Source organism: Pelodiscus sinensis, chromosome 6 (assembly GCF_052426305.1).
Source record: "Pelodiscus sinensis isolate ZL-2025 chromosome 6, ASM5242630v1, whole genome shotgun sequence".
Classification (NCBI taxonomy): Eukaryota; Metazoa; Chordata; order Testudines; family Trionychidae; genus Pelodiscus; species Pelodiscus sinensis.
The window spans coordinates 111,663,954-111,683,745 of NC_143057.1; the positions used below are offsets into that span (position 1 = coordinate 111,663,954).

Genomic DNA, 19,792 nt, shown 5'->3' on the forward strand with positions numbered 1-19,792 from the left:
TGGACGGGGTGGGACAGGAGTGGAGTATGGGTCAGGGCCACAAGCTGGGGCGCTTGCCTCCTCAACTAGCAGCTTTTCCTACCACCCATGGATGGAAGGCCTTTTGTAAGTGCAAACTGTTCTTGAAGGAAATAAAGTATCTTAGTACATTGCTATAGAGACAAGAACAGTAAGATTGATCACTCAGAGTTACATTTCCCCTCCCCCTGTAGCACGTGTGATTCCTGTTGGATTCAGTTGGCAAAAATGATAGTTCTATTTTTTCACAAGTCGAGCATGTAAATCCACTGATAAGAGCTCAAGCAAATTTACAAGTCAGCGGGCAAATAAAGGGCAGAATTTTCCAAGTCAAATGCAAGGATTTAACTGTGATCTCCAGTAGTATTAATATTTTCAGTGATTAAAACCCCACACAGTTATATGGTCCCAATCCTGTTCCCACTGAAGCCAGCAACAAAGGTTAATAATTACACCAGACATACACTGCTAACTCAGCCCAATCTGACCCAATGAATCCATCTCACCTTACCCATCTGTGTATATAAACCCCTCCACAACTGAAGTCAACCTGATTTCCACATGTGACATGCCATTGCAGTGCTGACTTAAAACCTGCCAGGCACTTGGGTAATCTCTCAGCTCTGTCAGCTTAATGAAATGGTTCAGTCACGTTATTCCAGATGCGGCCACTGTTAAGTGCCTGCAAAATGCTTTCCCAGGGGAATAAACCTGCGAGAGAAATGGAAATGGCCCACCATAGACTGCATTTGTCTCAGGGTAATCTATTTCTTTCCAGTTTTTGCTGTCAAAGCACTTTTTACTCTCACCAGTTGTCAACACTTCTTCCAGTTGTTCTTTGGGAATTCTGATGATTATTGCTGTGGAACCCACTTCTCTTTTCCAATATGAATATGATACTTTTACTGATGGAAGCTCTTCAGTTGCAGGGCTTTGCTAACACCTTGTCATTAGACATGGACTAGAATCAAAACTCTTACACATTGGTTAGGGATGGTTTCAGATTCAGGGTACGTCTACACTACACGCTTCCTGAATAGTTATTCTGAAATAGCTTATTTTGAATGAGCACGTCTACACTGCAGGGAAGGCTCAAAATTAGTCCGAAGCAGGCTTCCCTAATGTAGATGTGCTATCTTGATTTAGAGCCCCAGGAGGCACTGGGGAGGAATAACTTAGAATGGCCTTTGTGAGAGGCTATTTCAAACTAGCAGCAGTGGAGTGACTACGTATGCTTTATTTCGAAATACAGGCAGTCCCCGAGTTACACGGATCCGACTTATGTCGGATCCGCAGTTACAAACGGGGATTTTCTCACCCCGGAGGACTGGAGCGTCCCGCCGCCCGCCTCCTCCGGGGCGAGAAAAGCTGCTCCCCGTCTCCCTGGTCTGCTGGGGGAGCCAGCAGACCAGGGAGACGGGGAGCAAAGCGGCAGAGGACCCGGGCCAGACCCGCGGTGCTGATCTGGAAGCGCCGCGGGTCCGGCCCGGGTCCTCCGCCGCTTTGCTCCGCGTCTCCCTGGTCTGCTGGGGGGGGACGCAGCTAGTGCCCCCCCAACAGACCAGGGAGACGTGGAGCAAAGCCTGGGGCCTGTGGTAGAGCAGGTGGGGTGCTGCCGGTTGGTCCTGCAGCACCGCTCCTTGGCGCTACCGGACCAACCCGGCAGCACCCCAGCTGCTCTGCCCCAGGCGTCCTGATTTAGCCGCTGCTGAAACTGACCAGCGCTGACTACAGGAAGCCCGAGGCAGAGTTGCTTTGCCCCGGGCTTCCTGGAATCAGCTTCTGATCAGTTTCAGCAGCAGCTGACTTGGGGACGCCTGGGGTTCTTAAGTTGAATCTGTATGTAAGTCGGAAACTGGTGTCCAGATTCAGCCGCTGCTGAAACTGATCAGTTTCAGCAGCGGCTGAATCTGGATGCCAGTTCCGACTTACATACAGATTCAACTTAAGAACAAACCTACAGTCCCTATCTTGTACGTAACCTGGGGACTGCCTGTAGCTATTTCAGAATAGGCATTATTCCTTGTAGAATGAGGTTTACAGATTTCAGAGTAAGCCATCTGTTATTTTGAAATTATTTTGAAATAACAGAATGGCTGTGTAGACGCTCCCATTGTTATTTTGAAATAACACTAGTTATCTCGAAATAACAGTGCTGAGAGGAATATCTTTTATTGCCACTCATATTGTGTCTGAGTGATTGTATCTTTATTATGGATGAACCAAAACCTGCATACCCTTGAACTAAATGACCCGGGTGATGGAGAGAATTTTGACAAAAGCTATTTTTACCTGTTCTGTCTATTCAAAAAATATGTGCACATTTCAAACACTACAGAAGAAGACGGGTACCCTTAGCTTGTTCTGGCAGCTTACTTCATGATATTTTCCTTTTAAACTTAAAATATCAAATTCCCTTGCTGTTGTAAGCTGTTGGTTTTGCAAGCTGTTAAAAGAACAACCCCTCCCCACATATATGAATTCATCCTGCTGATTAGAATACTGAACCATTGTTTAATTGACATACATTTTTACAGAATCCCAGAAATGCAGTGCTGGAAGAGACATTGTGAGGTCATCAAATCCAGCCCTTTTGCTGAGGCAGGATCAAGTAATATTAGACCATCTCTGATAGACATGTGTCCAACTTGTTCTTAAAAAAAGGATCCAGTAATGGGGATTCCACAACATCCCTTGGAAACCTAGTCCAGAGCTTACCTACCCATATAGTTATAAAGTTTTTCCTAACATCCAACCTGAATCTCTGTATAAACCCATTTCTTCTTGTCTTACCTTCAATGGACACAATCATCACGCTTTATAAACAGCCCTTAACATATTTGAAGACTATTATTAGGTCCCCTGTCCTTGATCTTTTTCTCAAGATCTTCCCATTTCTCTACGCTCACTAATCCCCCTCTCTCTGGCCATGAGTCTAATGGTAAGTATCTGAGGGGTAGCTGTGTTAGTTTGAATCTTCAGAAACAATGAGAAGTCCTGTGGCACTTTATAGACTAACAGATTTATTGGAGTATAAGCATTCGTGGGCTAAGACCCATTTCGTCAAATGCATGTCAGATGTAATGCATCTGATGAAGTGGGTCCTGGCCCAAGAAAGCTTATGCTCCAATAAATCTGTTAGTCTATAGAGTCTAATGATGTCACTCTGTCATGTGACAGGAAAAACTTTTTTATAGAGAGAGAGATGCAGTTTTTTTAACTGTCAGGTTTTATAAACCATTTATCATTTTGTTGTTTGCCTCTTTCAGTTTATTCATCTCTTTCTTAAATTGTGGTGTCCAGAATTGGACACAGTTCTTCAGCTGTGGCCTCACCAATGCTTGGTGCAGTAGGACAATTACTTCCTGAGCCTTACCTATGGCACTCCTGTTAATACACTCCAGAATGACATTAAACTTTTTTCAGCAGGATCACTGTTGACTCATATTCAATTTATCTATTATACTTCCCAGATCTTTTTCAGCAAAACTACAACCTACCCAGTTATTCCTTATTTTGTAGCTGTGCATTTGACTTTTCCTTCCTTAGTGTCTTTTCACTTGGCTTTATTGACTTTCATCTTGTGGATTTCAGTCCAAATTCTCTAATTTATTAAGGTCACTGTGAACTCTAATTCTGGCAACCCCACCCAACTTGGTGTCATCAGCAAATTTTATAAGCTCCATTCCATTATCCAAATTATTAATGAAAGTATTGACAGTGAATCACTGATAACTATTCTCTAAGTATGATCTTTCAACCAATTGTGCATCCATCTTATATGAAATTCATCTAGACCACTTACTTTTCCCTAACGGGCTTGTAAAAAAGTCATATGGGATGTGTCAAAAGTCTTACTAAAAGCCTTACTACACTTGACATAAAATTCACTATAGTTTCTCCAGAGTATCATGTGAGAGCTATTTAAAAGGTTTTTCTATGCAGACAAACCACATTCCTTACCTCCAGTTGGTGCAATCATGGGCAGACACACTTTATTTGGTAGTCTTCATTGCTGGTATTGACAGGGCTATTTAGTGCTTGTTATTTGGCTATAAACTCTTTTGGCTGTGTGCATTTAGGTGATTTCTTCCATATGAAGCATGACACAAACAGTGGTTTCACTAGGAACAGTTACCATTTGGGAAATCTATATGTCTTGTTTCCTAGTCAAAGACATTAAACCTTGGAGTATAATTTATTGGCTAGGTAGCACAAATGTGACTTAACTGTCCTCTGAGAAAGTGTTGGCTACATTTACCTCACTATAAAGGAAAAGAAGGCATTGTGATCCATTGTAGGTGAATTAAAGCCGTTTATTTGACATTAATTGCAGAATTTACAGCACTACCATTTAATGATAGGAATAAAAATATAAAGAATCCAGTGTAAGCAATGTTGTAGACAAAATCATCAGGGCGGGAGAATAATGGCATCATGATGAAAACACAGCAAATAGAAAATAGTTTCTCAAAACTCAACCAAATTATTGAAAGGACTGGGAATTTAGCAAAGCGTTTAAAGTGCCCCAATGTATCAACAACTACAATGATGTTCAAGCTTCAGTCAATGCAACAGTTGAAACATATAACACCAGTAACAGCATTTTGCAAAACCTTTTTTTTTTCTATTTGATGACCTACAGATGTGGAATATGGACTATTCCTGTTGCAAGAAAGCTCAGAAAGAACAGGAATGCATTCCTATAGTGAAGGAAAGGATGTATGTGAGAAAATGCTTTGTTCTAATAGTAGCATGTGTACAAACTAATTAACAGCACTTAGTAACTTTTGGGAGGAACACTCCTGTCCCCACACGTATCTATTAGTTCCCATTGATGGTCATGCCAGTTTCAGTACTGTGTTGAGAGGTGTTTACTCCCTTTTTATGGAGCTGCAGTTTTCATGGAGCCATGTTGCTACTATTCCAAACAACACAGAAACCATTACCCATGGGAGTTTGCCTGTGTTAGGAGTGAAGGCTGAGGCCTGAAAAGTAACATTTTTTTATTTGTGTTTTGTGAGGAAAACAGAGTATTAGGAAATTTGGGTGGTGTCTATAGGAGACAATTGCAAAAATGCTTAAAAAGATATAATGGTCTAGATTGTCCACTTAACTTTAATGGGTCTAGACAGTGTGGACAGAGATAGTATAGAATTTGGCTGTGTCTTCTTTTGACATGTACTGTTGATTTCAATGGGTTATGAAACAGGCCTGTAGTGATGGAAGTTTCCATTTTAGGGTATTTTTTTCCTGTTTCCAATCCATAAATGGCCATTTTTTCATTCTTAAAATAATACATTAATGCAGAGCTTTAAAGCAGAGCTGCAGAGTCTCTCTTCCTCCCCTCTGTGCTCTCATTCCAGGCCCACACTGCTGTTTAGTTCACAGACTGGAATGGCTTTTAGTCATGCAGCTGCACATGAACAATGGGTTTGCAGGGAAGAGGCAGTGCTTCGAGGAGAGAAGTTACAAACTGCTACTTTCACACCAGTGGAGCTGGTTTGGCAAAGCCTGCACACCAGCTGAGCTGCCGAAGGTAGAAGTTGAAACAAGATGACTGTGACATTGGTTTTGATGTTAAATAGATTTAAAAAACCCACTTCATTATACAGGGAAAATAAGTTAAGGGGAGAGCTCGTGGCAGGAAAAGGCAGAGTAGCGAAGGCCAGCACAGACTGAACATCTAAGAAGGCCGCTCTCAGGCCAGGTTAAATGTCCATGACTACAACTACATGACACAGGAGTGTGAAAAAGCCATGTTCTACTGACCTAACTGCCAGTGTAGACAGTTGACTGCCTGCCCTGAACTATGGCACTTTTGGAACAGCAGATTTGTGGACATGAAATGTGATGCCTAAAAGGGAATTCAGTTCTACTCTCCCCATCTGCCTCAAAGCATCCAAGACGTCAAACGATGACAAGAGAGAGGAGACTCTCAAAATAACATCCTGAGCTCTTTTAACTGAAACACAAAAAGCCACATTTTGCTGCTGGCCTACTGACATTCAATGAAATAGAATGGGGGCAGCATCTGGTTCAAAGTGTTCAAGAGAGGAACATGAAGAGAATTAGCATCAAAGTGCACAGTTAAATGCTTTTATTCCCCCCAAATGGCCTAAACACTAAAGCCTTTTGCTGACAATGGTTGTCAACAACACATTACAATCAATCAGTTCTACAGCTAGTGTGGATCGGACCAAACATCTTTCAGCACTATTACAGGAAGTTATCTTGAAGCTCAGAACCATCATTTTGCCTCCACTGTGCTAGTGGCAGAACTGTTGTGCACAGGTTTAGTAGGACTGTTTACTAACAACTGACGTCAACAACAGGTCAACTGACTTCAGAGAAAAAGCAATGGACAATAATCATAGGCTGGGGATTAGCTTCCAATTCAGCCCAGGGAACAAGGAAGGAAAGGGCTATTTTGAGTTACTTTTTTACTCTGAGCGATAAACAATGGAAACCTTCACCTTTAACTGTTTTTCCTTGTTTACTTCTTTTGCATCTGATCTACTCAGAATAAGACCACTCAAGAAGAAGAAAAGTAATTCCCATAGCAATAGTAAAATCAACGTTAACTGAATTTGTTGTAAGTACCTTCCCAATACCAATCCTTAAATTATTTATCTTCTTATCGAATATACCAGGACCCACACCAAACAGGGAGATAAAGACGACTGATATACAGTTCTTCTGAGCCTGGGATAAAGGGCAACTCACTTTCTGGGACTGAAACTTATGGAACTTCAGCTACAGCAGCAGCACCTGCTGCTTCTTGCAGCTACAGTGGTAGATTCACACAGGGCTGAGTTTGGCTGCCAGGTTGAGTATAATTTACTTCAGTTTCTTGTGAGAAAGTAAGTTACACAATATTGGGAAATTTCTGAATATGGTAACAGTGAAGACTAGAGAGACAGTTGGAAAAAAAACAACAAAGGAATCAGCTTGACTTCTTTGGCCAACTTCTCTGTGGGGATTTGCTTCTAAAGCCTATAAAGACAATCTTGGGATAAAATTTTTCCCTGGGTTGGATTCCAATTACTAAAAAAGGGATGTATTTGCACCTTTATGTGTGAATCATTCAACAGTAGAAAGTAATATCCACAAGAGAGTAAAAATTAAGGTGCATGTTCCCCACCTCTCCTCCAGCAGTTGTGCCAATAATGTCATCAATCATTGTCCTTTCCTCTGCCATTTAATGGACTATTGAAAGACCAAGACCAATTGCACTGCCAACAAGAATGCATGAAATTTGCCTCCAAACCTGTCTCATTCTCAAGCTTAACTAGTAGATCCTGAGCTTGCAATGACATACACTCATGCTTAATTTTAAGGACTCTGAGTAGTTCCATTGAGATCAATGGATCCACTTTCAGTGCACACAATTAAGGACACATGTAAGTCATTGCAGGGGTCTTAGAAAAGAGGGTTCATTAGAGAGAGTCTGAAGCTTAATTAAGGTGTTTTTCTTTATGCCCTGATCTTCCTCATTCCTTTATAATTCAAGTGCATCTGCTCATATGAGGCCTGATTCTGGATGCAATGTAGCATTTCTAAGGATCAGGATCTGCAGTATGCCAAATGTGCCCAGCTCTGCTTTATAGTCTGCTACAAAATGTGATATTCAGGGTCTGATCCTGTGCTCATCGAGATCAATAGCAAAGCTCCCATTTGCCTCAGTGGTGCAGGATCAAACTCTAGGTGAGTTTCTAATAACTATAAAAGGCACCTGAAAACAAATGACCTTTTCATTGCACAAGGAAGCAAATATGTCAGGTTTTCCTCCTTTATTGAACTTTGGCAAATCATATGTGTGTGGTTTTTACATCAATAGCTATAAATAAAAATTTGAAAATTATACAGTATTTAAGATAAAGGACATCTATTGGCACAAATCATTGAGTAAAAACCTTTAATAATAAAATAACATTCACTTTGTAGCTACTTTATTTGTCTGGAAAACTCAGCTTACACTCAATTCAACATATCATCTTCCACAAAGTTTAAAAAAAAGTAATAAAATGATATAACAAAATATACCTTAAATTTCATAATACAAGTACCTTGGCAAATCTTAGTAAGCTGGACCATCTACTGTTTGTTATAAACAGTAATGGACATTGTCATTGTCTCACATACCCCTTCTTTCCTTTGGATTGAAAAAAAAAATTGGAATTTAATGTATAGGTATTATAATAACTGCATTAAATAGGAATAGTTTGTGGATCTGTTAGCATGAGTTGAAATTACTGAAACAAATATTGATTCTATTTATTGCGGAAGAACATATAAAGCTTTTTGGAAGATTAAACACTATTACAATCATTAACTGTCTTACAAAAAACCTATTTAAAATCCTTGTCTCCATTACCATCTTTGGCAGATAAATAAGGGGAAAATAAACAGACTATATTACAAAACTTCCATATCACAATCTACTTCATAAGGCCAAATAAAAATATGGTTTTTGCAGTAATGAAAGCACAGTTTCAATATATTCTTAATGCCAGATAATATAAACACTGTACTGATGTTTAATTTAGATGTTGTGTGTTGGAGACTGATGCTTTTACATCTTCTGTTTCCTAAATTGCACTCTCTATGCAAAGGAAAGTGTATTAGTAGTTGATTTGGCTTTATGTTTAGCATGGTCAATGAGTTAGGTTTATGTAAAAGTTTGCAAGTAGGTGAGTGAACCCAACTATAAAAACTACTACATTTGCAAATGCCAAATAGTGCTAATATAAAATTAGTTTTTTATGGGTTCTTGTAAGGTAAATGAGATTAGGATATAGAGATTATTTTAAATTGAGTACAAAATATCTTATTAAATACTAATCCTAAACTGAGGGAAGTGAGGGGTGGGTGTATCCTAAAGGGACTGAAGAAAACAGAGCTTCAGTATTCTTTCAGTAAAATGCAAATAAAACCAATATATATACTTCAGACTAGAGAGTGAAGTGAAACACAGTTGCATAGGCAAGATAGATGGGAGGGGATTCTATCTATGTTTTTAGACTGAATCTCTGAGGCAGTCTGAACTGTTGTCAGTCATGACAGACAACGTGGCTACTATATTAGATCTGGTAATACTGAAGTTTTTGGTTCATGCTGAGTGCTGACCTTATTACAAAATACAAAAAGAAACAAGATCATCAGAAGAGATCTGGAATTTTTATGAAGCTCCATAATATCTACATTTACATTCGAGGGCATTGCATGTTATGTCTAAGGTCTATGTCATAAAGCCAAAATAACTCCTTTTATTTTTTTGAAAAAATGCACAGTTCACTCGATTTTGAATAAGGGGTATTTTGAAGTGACCCACTCATAAATTTATGGGACATGGAAAACTACCAATTATTCAAATTTTGCTTTGAATGAAATTTCCTGTTTTATATTTTCTGAAATCCAATTTGATTTTGTTGTTTCTTAAACATGGACTGATCAGAATAGAGTTTAAAAGTGATGTAACTTTTCATATAAACTAGTATTTAAACTTCATGAAGCAGAACTGTGCATATTTTCACAGTTTAAATGTATACACAATTTTTCCACAACTGCTAACAGATAACAGGTGCCCATGCATAAATTCCATTAAACCAAAGGTTAAGGTCTATTTCTGAATGAAAAAAAAGTTGCCATTAAAAACCACAATGTATCACACCGCTAAACTTTTTTTTTGCCTCATGCATACAAATTATAGCACTGATTGGCAGTTGCTAATTATAATACGACACTGTAACACAGAACAATTAGTTGTTCAGACCAAGTAGCACAAATGTAGAAAATAATCGTATTTTTTTTAACAGAGCAAATTAACACAGATTGTTTCTTCAGCAAAATATGAAACTGTAAACTTTGGGCTCATTCTGCAACTTTCCCCATCCAGAATAAATAAAAATCCAAAGGGAAAAAAGACGGACGTACATTATTTAAGCGCACCTTTTTTGTCTATTACAAAAGCACAACCTAAAACGTATAAAGCTTTTTTCTTTAAATCACAGTTACCAAAAAGAAACAGTGAATAATTTATTACATACGCTATAATAACATTACTCTAAACACTATTATCTATGAGGTATATCTGAGAAAATTCGGTAAGGAATTGCGCGGTCTGCGTTGCCAACATGCCCAGTTTTATATTAAAGCTTTGGAACCGTGAAGAAATAGAACAGAAGGAGGAGGAAGAGGAGAAGGAAGAAGAAGCAGAAGAAGAAGAACCTTTGGTATTACAAATATTGTTCTTTGTGGGGTTGCATTGCAAAGCACCACAGTACAATAAGCCCACCAGGTATAGTATGGCGGCCCACTTGAAGCTGAGGTATTCACAAGAATTTAAAAAAGCACAGAGAGGTCTAGACTGGCAAAATCGTTGCTTTGGTTCAAGGAAGGCACTCGTCCCGTGGTAATGTCACACTTTGCAAGTGAAGCATGAGTTTTGTAAAGAATGCAATTACTGTAGGGGATCCTGCCAATTCTGACTATTTTCTGTGTTCAAACTGTCAAAGTCCTTAGACATACACTGGCAGGTGAAAGGGGGTGGAACGGTATGGAAGGTTTCACTTAATACAAGGAATACATCATCTCCTCCATACCTAGAAGGCATCCTGAGAATTATTATAGCTCCATGTTGAAGGTGGATAGATAGATAAGGATACAGACAAATATAAAAAGCACACATATCAAGCCACTGTCTTGTCCTAGAAAGAAAAGGCTTGTTATTTTGAAAAGAAACAAAAAAAACCAGCCAACTTTAATACGGAAGTGGAGCTTTTGGGTTGAGGTGGTGATGAAAAGAATTTGAATCTGCAATGTGCTGCTGATGCAAACACCTTACTGAAAAGCTCAAGTATCACTATATGATGTGCAAGTGCATTAGACTATTACACAGTTCTATGGCCATGACCCTAGCAGTTTTATCTGCCTGGGGAGTCCCTCTGAAACCCACAAGGTTCTGCATGGGTACAATCCTTGTTGCTAAACTAGGGCCTTTGTATCTTTTCAGGGCTGGATTCTCCTTCTGTTGAGGAGTTTTCTATGTCCCTTGGAGCAGGAGCAGATCAATAGACTCAACAGGCCAGACAGCAAACACTGTTACTCTTGTGTATCTAAATTCAGTGTTTAGATTTACTTCTCTACAGATTGGCGTATATTGGCACAATCCTGCTCCCTTTACTCAGGCAAAACTCCCATTAAAGTCGATGGGGTTGTGCAGGATCCAAGGGAATGCAGCATTTTGGCCTTCTATGTCGAAATCTATTTGCTATAAACCCGTGAAGTGTTAAACACAGTATACAAAATGCAAACAATGCAGATGAGTGGATTTTAATAGTCATTCAATCATATAACAGGCTAAAAGAAACAAGCACAAAAGGGTACTCTTTATTCCCTGATGACAAAAGAAGCAACTAACTTTTAAGTAATCACTTAGGCACATCCTATTAATGGAGCATAATATGCCTTAATTTCTCTGATAACTTGAGAAAAAAATAATTAAAAGATGAGAATGGGAAAAATGTAATTGTAAAAAAAAATAAAAAACAAGAAAGAACCTTTTTCTCTTGTATCTAATACATTAGTTAGAAGCTCAGGGCTTGTTTCTGATCTGTTTCACTAATGTAATTTTGTGACTTCCTGGGATATACCCAGGTTTATACTGATGCTATTAAGATGAGCCTCTGGTCTAGAAGACCTACTGTACAAGACCTGTGATTCACTGACATTTGGCTACCCTGCAGTCGAGAGGTATGATTCAGCACATGTAGACATTAAAAAAAAAGCAGTGAAGCTTCGGCACCTTGGACAGCCACTGCTCCATGATGTACCCATGGCTTTGGGCAGTTGGTGCTAGCCCATGCAGTCTACTGGAACCCCAGCTTTGTTGCTACTGTTACGCACGCTAGCTTGAGCAAAGCTAGCTCAGGTATGTCTACACACACTATAATCCCACCTCCCAATTACAATGTAAACATACCCTAACATGTCTATATTTTGTTTCTTGCACCACCTAATGCCCCATGTTTTAGAGGAAGTAAAAAAAAATCCCATAATGCACATATACTGAGTTCAACTGTAACCAACCCATCTTCCTGATGTAGTGTATTGTCCCATCTAGTGGCACTATGACCACTTATAGAGAGCATAATGAGTCTGCTCTATAGCTTTAGCTAATAGCCAGCTGGCTTTTAGCTCATTGGTAGAAGCTTATGGTCTAAGCTCGAGAGATCCCAGGTTTGATTCTGCCTCTCAGTGCCTTGCCTAGGGCAACAATTCCTTCCTGACCTCTTTACAATCCACTGAAATAGTGCTGGGTTTCAGCAGAATCTGTTTTATGTGAACTAGAGAGACTTGTGAGTTTGCAGGATTGAACTCCACATATTTAATTCTCCCTCACATCAATGAAAGTTCTGCATGTGGAGCATCTATTAAATCAGGCAATGAGCAGAGAGAAGTACTTACTTCAGCATGTGGTTTTCTCCTAATGGTTCCCTATACTGCACTTAAATCTCTAAGGATCATCAATGGGAGTTTTGCTTGGATAAGGACTACAGAATCAGACCCATAACACTTTTAAACAAAGAGAAAAACACTGGTCCAATTTCTGCCAGATTCAAATGCAACCCCTCCTCCCAATATTACAGATGAAGGTTTGCATGTGGCAAAATAACAGGATATAGATTTATTTTACCAAGGTAATAGTCAAAGAACAAAAATCAGATACCAACCAAGAATCAACTCAGTTGCTCCAACAGATTGAATTTGGCAGGTGGAGGAAGTAAAGTGGCCTGAGACATTTTTGGCTGGCAGACAGGAATAAGACAAACACAGAAAATGCTCTCATCAGAATTAGCAGTCCCACTACAAGAACTTCTTTGAGGGTATCGGAGTTGCAGCTGTACATGACTGTATGTAAGAGAGAAAGGAGAAAACTATAAAAGAGCACGAGCAAAATGCAGACCGCACAGAGAAAGAAATCTTTGGTATCTTTGGTATTATCAACACGATTAAAATTACAAATGGAAAAAGTCAGTGAGGTAGCCTCTTTGGTTCTCACTAGAAATAGAAAGGTTTTTCTTTATTTTTTCTTTTTTTCCCTCTTTTTTTCCCCCACACACAGAGTTCATTCTTGGAAGCAGCTAGTTTAAGGGTTTCTCTGTTTTTGCTTGTCATCATATGTTTTCCCCCCAGCTTGTTTTCAGAAGCCACAAAGTTTAGGCAAAGTATCGGTGTCTTTTTTCTATTGTCTATTGTTTCTGAATGCACAGTTATAGGTTGAATATTCATTGCTTGTCCACAAAATTCGCTCTGTTGTTCTGACAGCAAATAAATTGTAGTGCTTTAAGTTGTTTTAAATAAAAAATATAAAACTATACAACGCATCTTTCGCAGATGCTGAATAAGTTAAATAAATAAGGTATATTGGGAAGGCTTTCTGTGTCAAAATAATTAAGGGTACATCGCACTTTCTAATGAGATGGGATGGGGGATTAACTTAAATAATTTAATTATTGGTACGTAAACAATTTAAATCAATTAAAAGAAGAAATACAATTTTAAAATCCCTTTTTAACCTATTGTTTCCCTGTCTGTAACAGAATTTGGCTGCTTTATGAAGCAATACTAACTTTAAAGTGTATGTACTAATATAAGCATTGCATCTATGATGCGGTACAATTCTAGAACTGATAAATATGTAAAATTAACTCAAATGACAAAGTAATTAGGAATGATTAAATTAAATAGTTACAAAAGATTTTCACTTGCCTGTCCCTTCAGTCTATAGGCAGACAAAAATCCCACTGAAAATTAAAATACAATGATACCAGAAGGGGATTTAGCCTGAATAAAGACTTCAGGATTGGTCCGAGGTTAATTTAAATAAATTACAAAATTGAAACTTAATATAGTTGGTCACAACCCAAAAGAGTCAGGAAAAAAATTATTCAAAGATTTCTGTTTTTTAAAGATTTTAAACAATAAAAATTCCCCTTCATAAATATAAATTAGGCCCAGTATAATCTACAACATTTTCCCACTATTAAAAATACTCAGGTGTTGTGACAAGCAAGAAAAACATCAGATTCCCCCCTCCCCCATAGCTAGCACAACCTTTCCAAAGCTATGTTTTTACCATGTCTCCTTTTGGAACAGGAGATTCCTAATTCCTAAAGTAGGTTTGAGCTTTGCTTTGCTGGTTTAGTCCTTCTCAGGTCTTTGGATTTAGCTTTAGTTAAGAGAGATCCAGAATAAAGCTATTCAACCGAAGTAATCAAGCACATTCTTTGTTCCTTCAGAGATGATTAAACAATATCCAAGGTTTCTTGAAAGTTGAATTCATCTTGGATGTGCCCATGATAGTGACTCCAAGTATATAGTAAAGAAGATGCTGGGATACTATTTTTACATGTTAGTTTTTTTGTATCAGAATAAATAAAAAGATATTTGTTATAACCATACAGCTATAGAGACTTATAAACAGATGGCATAAATGTAACACACATTTTGGATTTTTTCAGTATAAACAGAATATTCTGTATACCATACCTATGTGTACTCAGACTCACATATAAATATATCTAGACTCAGTTTATATTGTTAACACTTTTTTCTGAGTTATATGCTACATAAAAAGCCTGCTACAGTTGACAATGAAATGGAAGACTTAATAATGGGGTGATAAAACATACGGGAGTAAAAAATGCAGCAGTGTTTTCATCAAAACCATTTGTGGCAAATAGGCATATAATGAAAATGCTAACATGGCCATGACCTCAAATGCAATCCTCTCTCAGGCAAAAATCTTATATTGCAATTTTGCTTGAGTAAAGGCTGCAGTTTTGGAACCCCAAACATAACAGCAACACCAGGGAGCAGTTCACCTTGTACATCATTATATTGTCTCCAGTGTCTGACTGTTTTCCAGTAGTTTAAATTAAAAAATTGGAATTTGCAACATGACATTGTCTACCAAGCAAACCAAACATTTGTGGGGAATCAAAAATATCACATTTTATCTTAAGAATAATTTTTTTGTTAGTTAATAATTCAGCATTTAAACTGGATAGTGTTGGCTACAGCTGCTGGCCTGCAGTCAAATAAAAAAGTCTTAAACACATCCTTGCATAAAAATTATCATTTTTTCATTGTATGGTTAACAGGTTTTGCATGCTACCATAAGATATGAAGCTCAGACACAAACTTATTGGTCATGTTATCTTTCCAGAAATTGTTGGGCATCTGCTGTATTTTTTATTGGTGAGATGAAACAAATAAAGCCAAAAAGGTGTTTAGAGTTTGGACAATAAAAATTATGGTCTGAAATAATCAAGGACCAGATTCTAATTTTCTCATGTTATTTAGCAATATATGTCACAAGGTATTGCAATGAAATCCATAAGGCTGCTCACAGAATGAAGTACTACTCAGCACAGGTCAGGAGTATACTAGAATCTGATCTTAAGCAATAAGAAAATGATGACACAGGAATTTCTAGATAATTCATTAGGCTTCGGTGCATATGATGTAAAATAGTCTGTGAAGCACTGAGAATTTACTCACTCTTCTTCTTTTACTTGTTAAAAGTTCACAAATCACTCTAAATTGCCAGCATAAAAACTTCATAAGAGAAACATGACACTTTTCCCTGGACTAAAAAGGAGATGTTAAACAAAAGACAGAACTCCGCAGGTGGTGGATGTGCTTAATGTTCGAAGACCATCTGTGTGGACAAGTTATTTTGGCATGGATATCTCATTTTGACCACATGCCTTAAATAAGGCTTGGACATTATTTCTTGTCAGACATATAGCTCAATTCATTGCAATAACAGGGAAAATTGATTGTAATTTAAAAGGCTATGTCTACACAGCAACATTATTTCAGAATAACTGACATTATTTTGAAATAACAAAGAGCATGTCTACATTACAAGCCATTATTCTGAAATAATGGCAAGCTTGCAGGACTTCTTACTCTGACTCCTGTAACCCTAATTTTACGAGGCGTAAGGGAAGTCGAAGGAAGTGTTCTTCCTTCGACTTCCTGTTGTGTAGACAGCACCAAAAGCTGAATTAAGCTATTTTGACTTAAGCTACACAATTGACTTAACTCAAGTTGAGTAGCTTAATTTGACTTCTGTCCTGCTGTGTAGATGTGCCCAAAGAGGGTAAGAGATTATATTCTGTGCTTTAATTAAAGTATTGTGACCATTCATTTTATGGAACAGCGAGAGGCATAAAACATTATGGAATGGGCTGTGAGAAAAACAATAAGAAAAACAGCACTGTATAGTACTGCAAGAAAATGAAAAACAACTCTATTAGGATAGAAATTGCTAGTCAATTATCATACTCAAGACGTGTGGAGATAGGTATTCTCAAATCAATCCTGATCTAAACATTAGTTTTCTGCCAAACTTTGAAGGTGAAGATTTGGATCAAAGTTTCATAAGCTGAACCCTCTTTCTGTTATGGGCAAAATCAAAACCTTAAATCCCAACACTTTGATTCTTTGGAAAAATGTGAGTACAGATCTGGTGTTTGCAACTCAGATCCATCTCTGATAATGAGGCTTCACTTGTTCATTGGAGACTTATATATGACTGACCTTCTCTAGGAAAGAATTATGTGAAAAGAATAATTTTTCCCCAAAGATATCATTTAATTAATTGCTAATGCCAATTCCACAGTGCCCATATTGAATTTATTTGAATGTATCCTTCTGGTACAGAAACTTTTTCTGTTTTTCTTCCTTTTCTTAAAAAAATGTAAAAAGCAGAAACTGATTAAATTACTTTTATATGCAGTTTTAACTGAAAAGAAGCCCTAACTCATAAGTAGAGATGGAGTTGAATTGATACCCTGATTGCAATCCTCCTCGGACTTTCCCTCCTTCCCAAACATTGAGGAAATTCAGATTTGGTCTTGGATCCAAACTTCATACTTTGTAACTACAGTAGTTCAAACCAGAACAATAAATGCAAACCATGAACTACTGGAAGCTCTGATCCAGACTGAATTCTAGATTTGATCTTTTTAACTCAGGCTCACTGATCTCTAGAGATATGCAGTATTTACAATGAAGTGTATCAGTACCTATACTGCAAGAGTCTTGGAAGGGGAAAAGGATCTGGTCAGTAAACCATTTTTTCCCATAGGAGATGGTTGTTTAAAGCTCTGAACATACAAGAGAATAATTCTACCTATTAAAAACAAATAATATTCAACTGACACATTTTCCACATACTCGTATGAACAGAGAAGACAAATTAGATTAGTATCCCAACACCTTATACTTGGAGTCTATGGAATCTTTATAAGATTCCATGTGGGGGGGGGGGGGGGGAGAGACAGAAAAAAATTAAAAACTACCCTTTTTGTTGCTCAACAAAACAGAATTGATTACCTTTACACAGATCAATGGTGCTATAAGCATTTTAGCCATGCAAGAGGAGATAATGAACTGAAACAAAAGTGAGAAATCCTCATCTTTGGTATTGTAGCTGTTGAGGTTTCGGTTGCTCTGTTCCTTGTTCTTTTGAAAAAACTGCATAGGCACAAATTAAAGACAATCTTCAACTTTAAGATTACTGAGTTGTCAGATGAAGCAGCACTCACATTGGCTTTACTTTGTTTTCATTCTTGTCAACCCTTTCTTTGAAATCTGCTTCCTAAGATGTCTGTCAAAACACAGTGTGTTGTTTGTTCGTTTGTTTCCTGACGTGCTTCCTTGTTTTTTTTTAAATTTTATTAAAATGGAACAGTTTGTTGCAGAAGAAGTAGGTGCAGAAAAAGTTTCTTTGGTTTCGATTACGTTACATAAAAAAGTCTCAAGTGTCTTTAAAGAATCATTACAGCGTTTGGCTTGCTTTTGAACACTCAGTTGGTGTTTCAAAAGGGGCCATTCACTGGTAAATATGCACATCAAGTGACCATAACAATTTTAGTGATAAGGATTGTTTATGCTATTTGAAGACTACTGTAATTGCAGCTAGTATGGCCATGTTAGCTTTGCTACTCCACTCATGACTTTGCTATTTTTTTCAACATTCACTTTCTGTTCAATTGTACAGCAAACTAAAATGATAGTTATACATTTTTTTTGAGGTTGCAAGGCTTTCTGATTTCTAAAATAATCACAAGATGATGATGATGACGATGATGAAAAATAACAAGTTATAAATGTCTTTGGCTTGCAATATATTGCATCTTTGGTGTACTGTGTTCTTTTTCAAGTTAAGTTAATTGGTAATGGAGATGTGACAGATTTTGATGTCATATTTAAATCATATGCAGCACATGTACAATGGTCAGTGATATCCTGAAAATGGGGGGGAGAAGGGGGAGGAGGTTCTGCTAAGAAAATAGCAAGGAAATCTAATATAGAATGTAACAATAAAAATAACCCAAATAGATATGAGTAACAATGAAATGATAAGGAAAAACTAGATGCTAACGAATAAAAAGGCCATTAGTTACCTAAAGAAATCTAGATCTCTCAAAGTGTTGTGTTTGTTCCATGCACAGTAGCAATTAAATTGACCTCCTGAGTGTGCATCTGCATTATGTACAAACACAGAATTTGTGACAAACAGCAAAATGTGCTTGAAGCTTATGTGGTCACATACTTTTCATTAACTACTTCATACATTAGAGTGTCTTAAAAGAACAGATGTAGCAAGTTAGGAACCATTCTATTTCTGTATCTATTGTCTTTGTGCTTGATACTTTGAGCTCAAGTAAACTGAATTTTAGTGATCCAAGACCATGTGAGTGTTCACTGATAAGTTTAAAAAATAAACCCAAACCATAAAATTGGATCAATTTTTTCCCTAAGACATCTAAATAAAACAATGCCTGAGATTACAGAACAGGTTTTTGGAATCAACAATTTCCATGTTTTAAAATTTGTGCTCAGTTCTCATGTCATGTAGTGGGTGTGAGTTTTAGGATATTGTGATCTGGCAAGTGTAAGCATTTGAAAAACAAAGTAGGTCAGACATGTTTGTACCTCTTCTATTTAGCTACCAACCCTAGGAAATCCTGAAGTACTCCAATCACCTTCAATACTGATACATACATTAAGTCTTCATTGGTTCTCAGAAAAAAATTGGGTAATGAATGACCCACTTATATTTTGGATATGCTTAGCTTGTTTTGAATGTAGTATTATGTAGAAAGTGATTAATTTGTGATTTGCGCCTTCTAAAACTGACTAAATAACCATTAAAAAAGTGTCCTGTGTTTACAACTAAACTAGTATTACTTTCCAAGAGAATTGTGCTTTCAAATCACCAGTGAAGGGCCCCACTACAAATCCATATTTTCTTTCTTTTCTTTCCTTCTTTTTTTCTTTTTTTATAGTTGAGTTGAGCCCAGTTTAGATTCCTTTCTTCAATCATGCTTTGGTACAAGTGCTGGAGGTTGACGAGGATCCCCCTGTACTCAAATCATCCTGCCATTTCTCAAGGCTGCGCCTCCTAGCGTTCATGAAGAAGTTACTGACCGTGGTAAGTTCCAAGCCCAGCTGCTGGGAAATAGTGATCTGCATTTCTTTGGATGGACGTTTGTTCTCTTTGAAGATGGCAAAAAGTGTTCTGCGCTGGAGATCGGTGAAAACCAGACGAGATTTCTTCTGGGAATTGTTCCTGTCTTTATTTGGTTCTTGCTCTTTGCGTTTGCATGCTTGGGGAAGCAGAGGGGGAAAAAAAAGAGAGAGAGAAAGAGTCAATGTATTCATAAGTACCAATAAACTGAGCAGGTGATAC

General features: G+C 37.7%; 1 protein-coding gene across 2 annotated transcripts in view; it reads right to left on the reverse strand.

The window, feature by feature from the left end:
- Nucleotides 1–4,313: 4,313 nt before the first annotated feature.
- ONECUT2 (one cut homeobox 2) overlaps nucleotides 4,314–19,792 on the reverse strand; it is a 66,682-nt gene continuing 51,203 nt past the window's right edge. For both annotated transcript variants that reach the window (XM_075932627.2, XM_006116570.5), the window contains one exon: nucleotides 4,314–19,709. In XM_075932627.2, coding sequence (XP_075788742.1) covers nucleotides 19,423–19,709 — 287 coding nt within the window. In that variant the 3' untranslated portion in view covers nucleotides 4,314–19,422. The remainder of the gene's footprint in view (nucleotides 19,710–19,792) is intronic.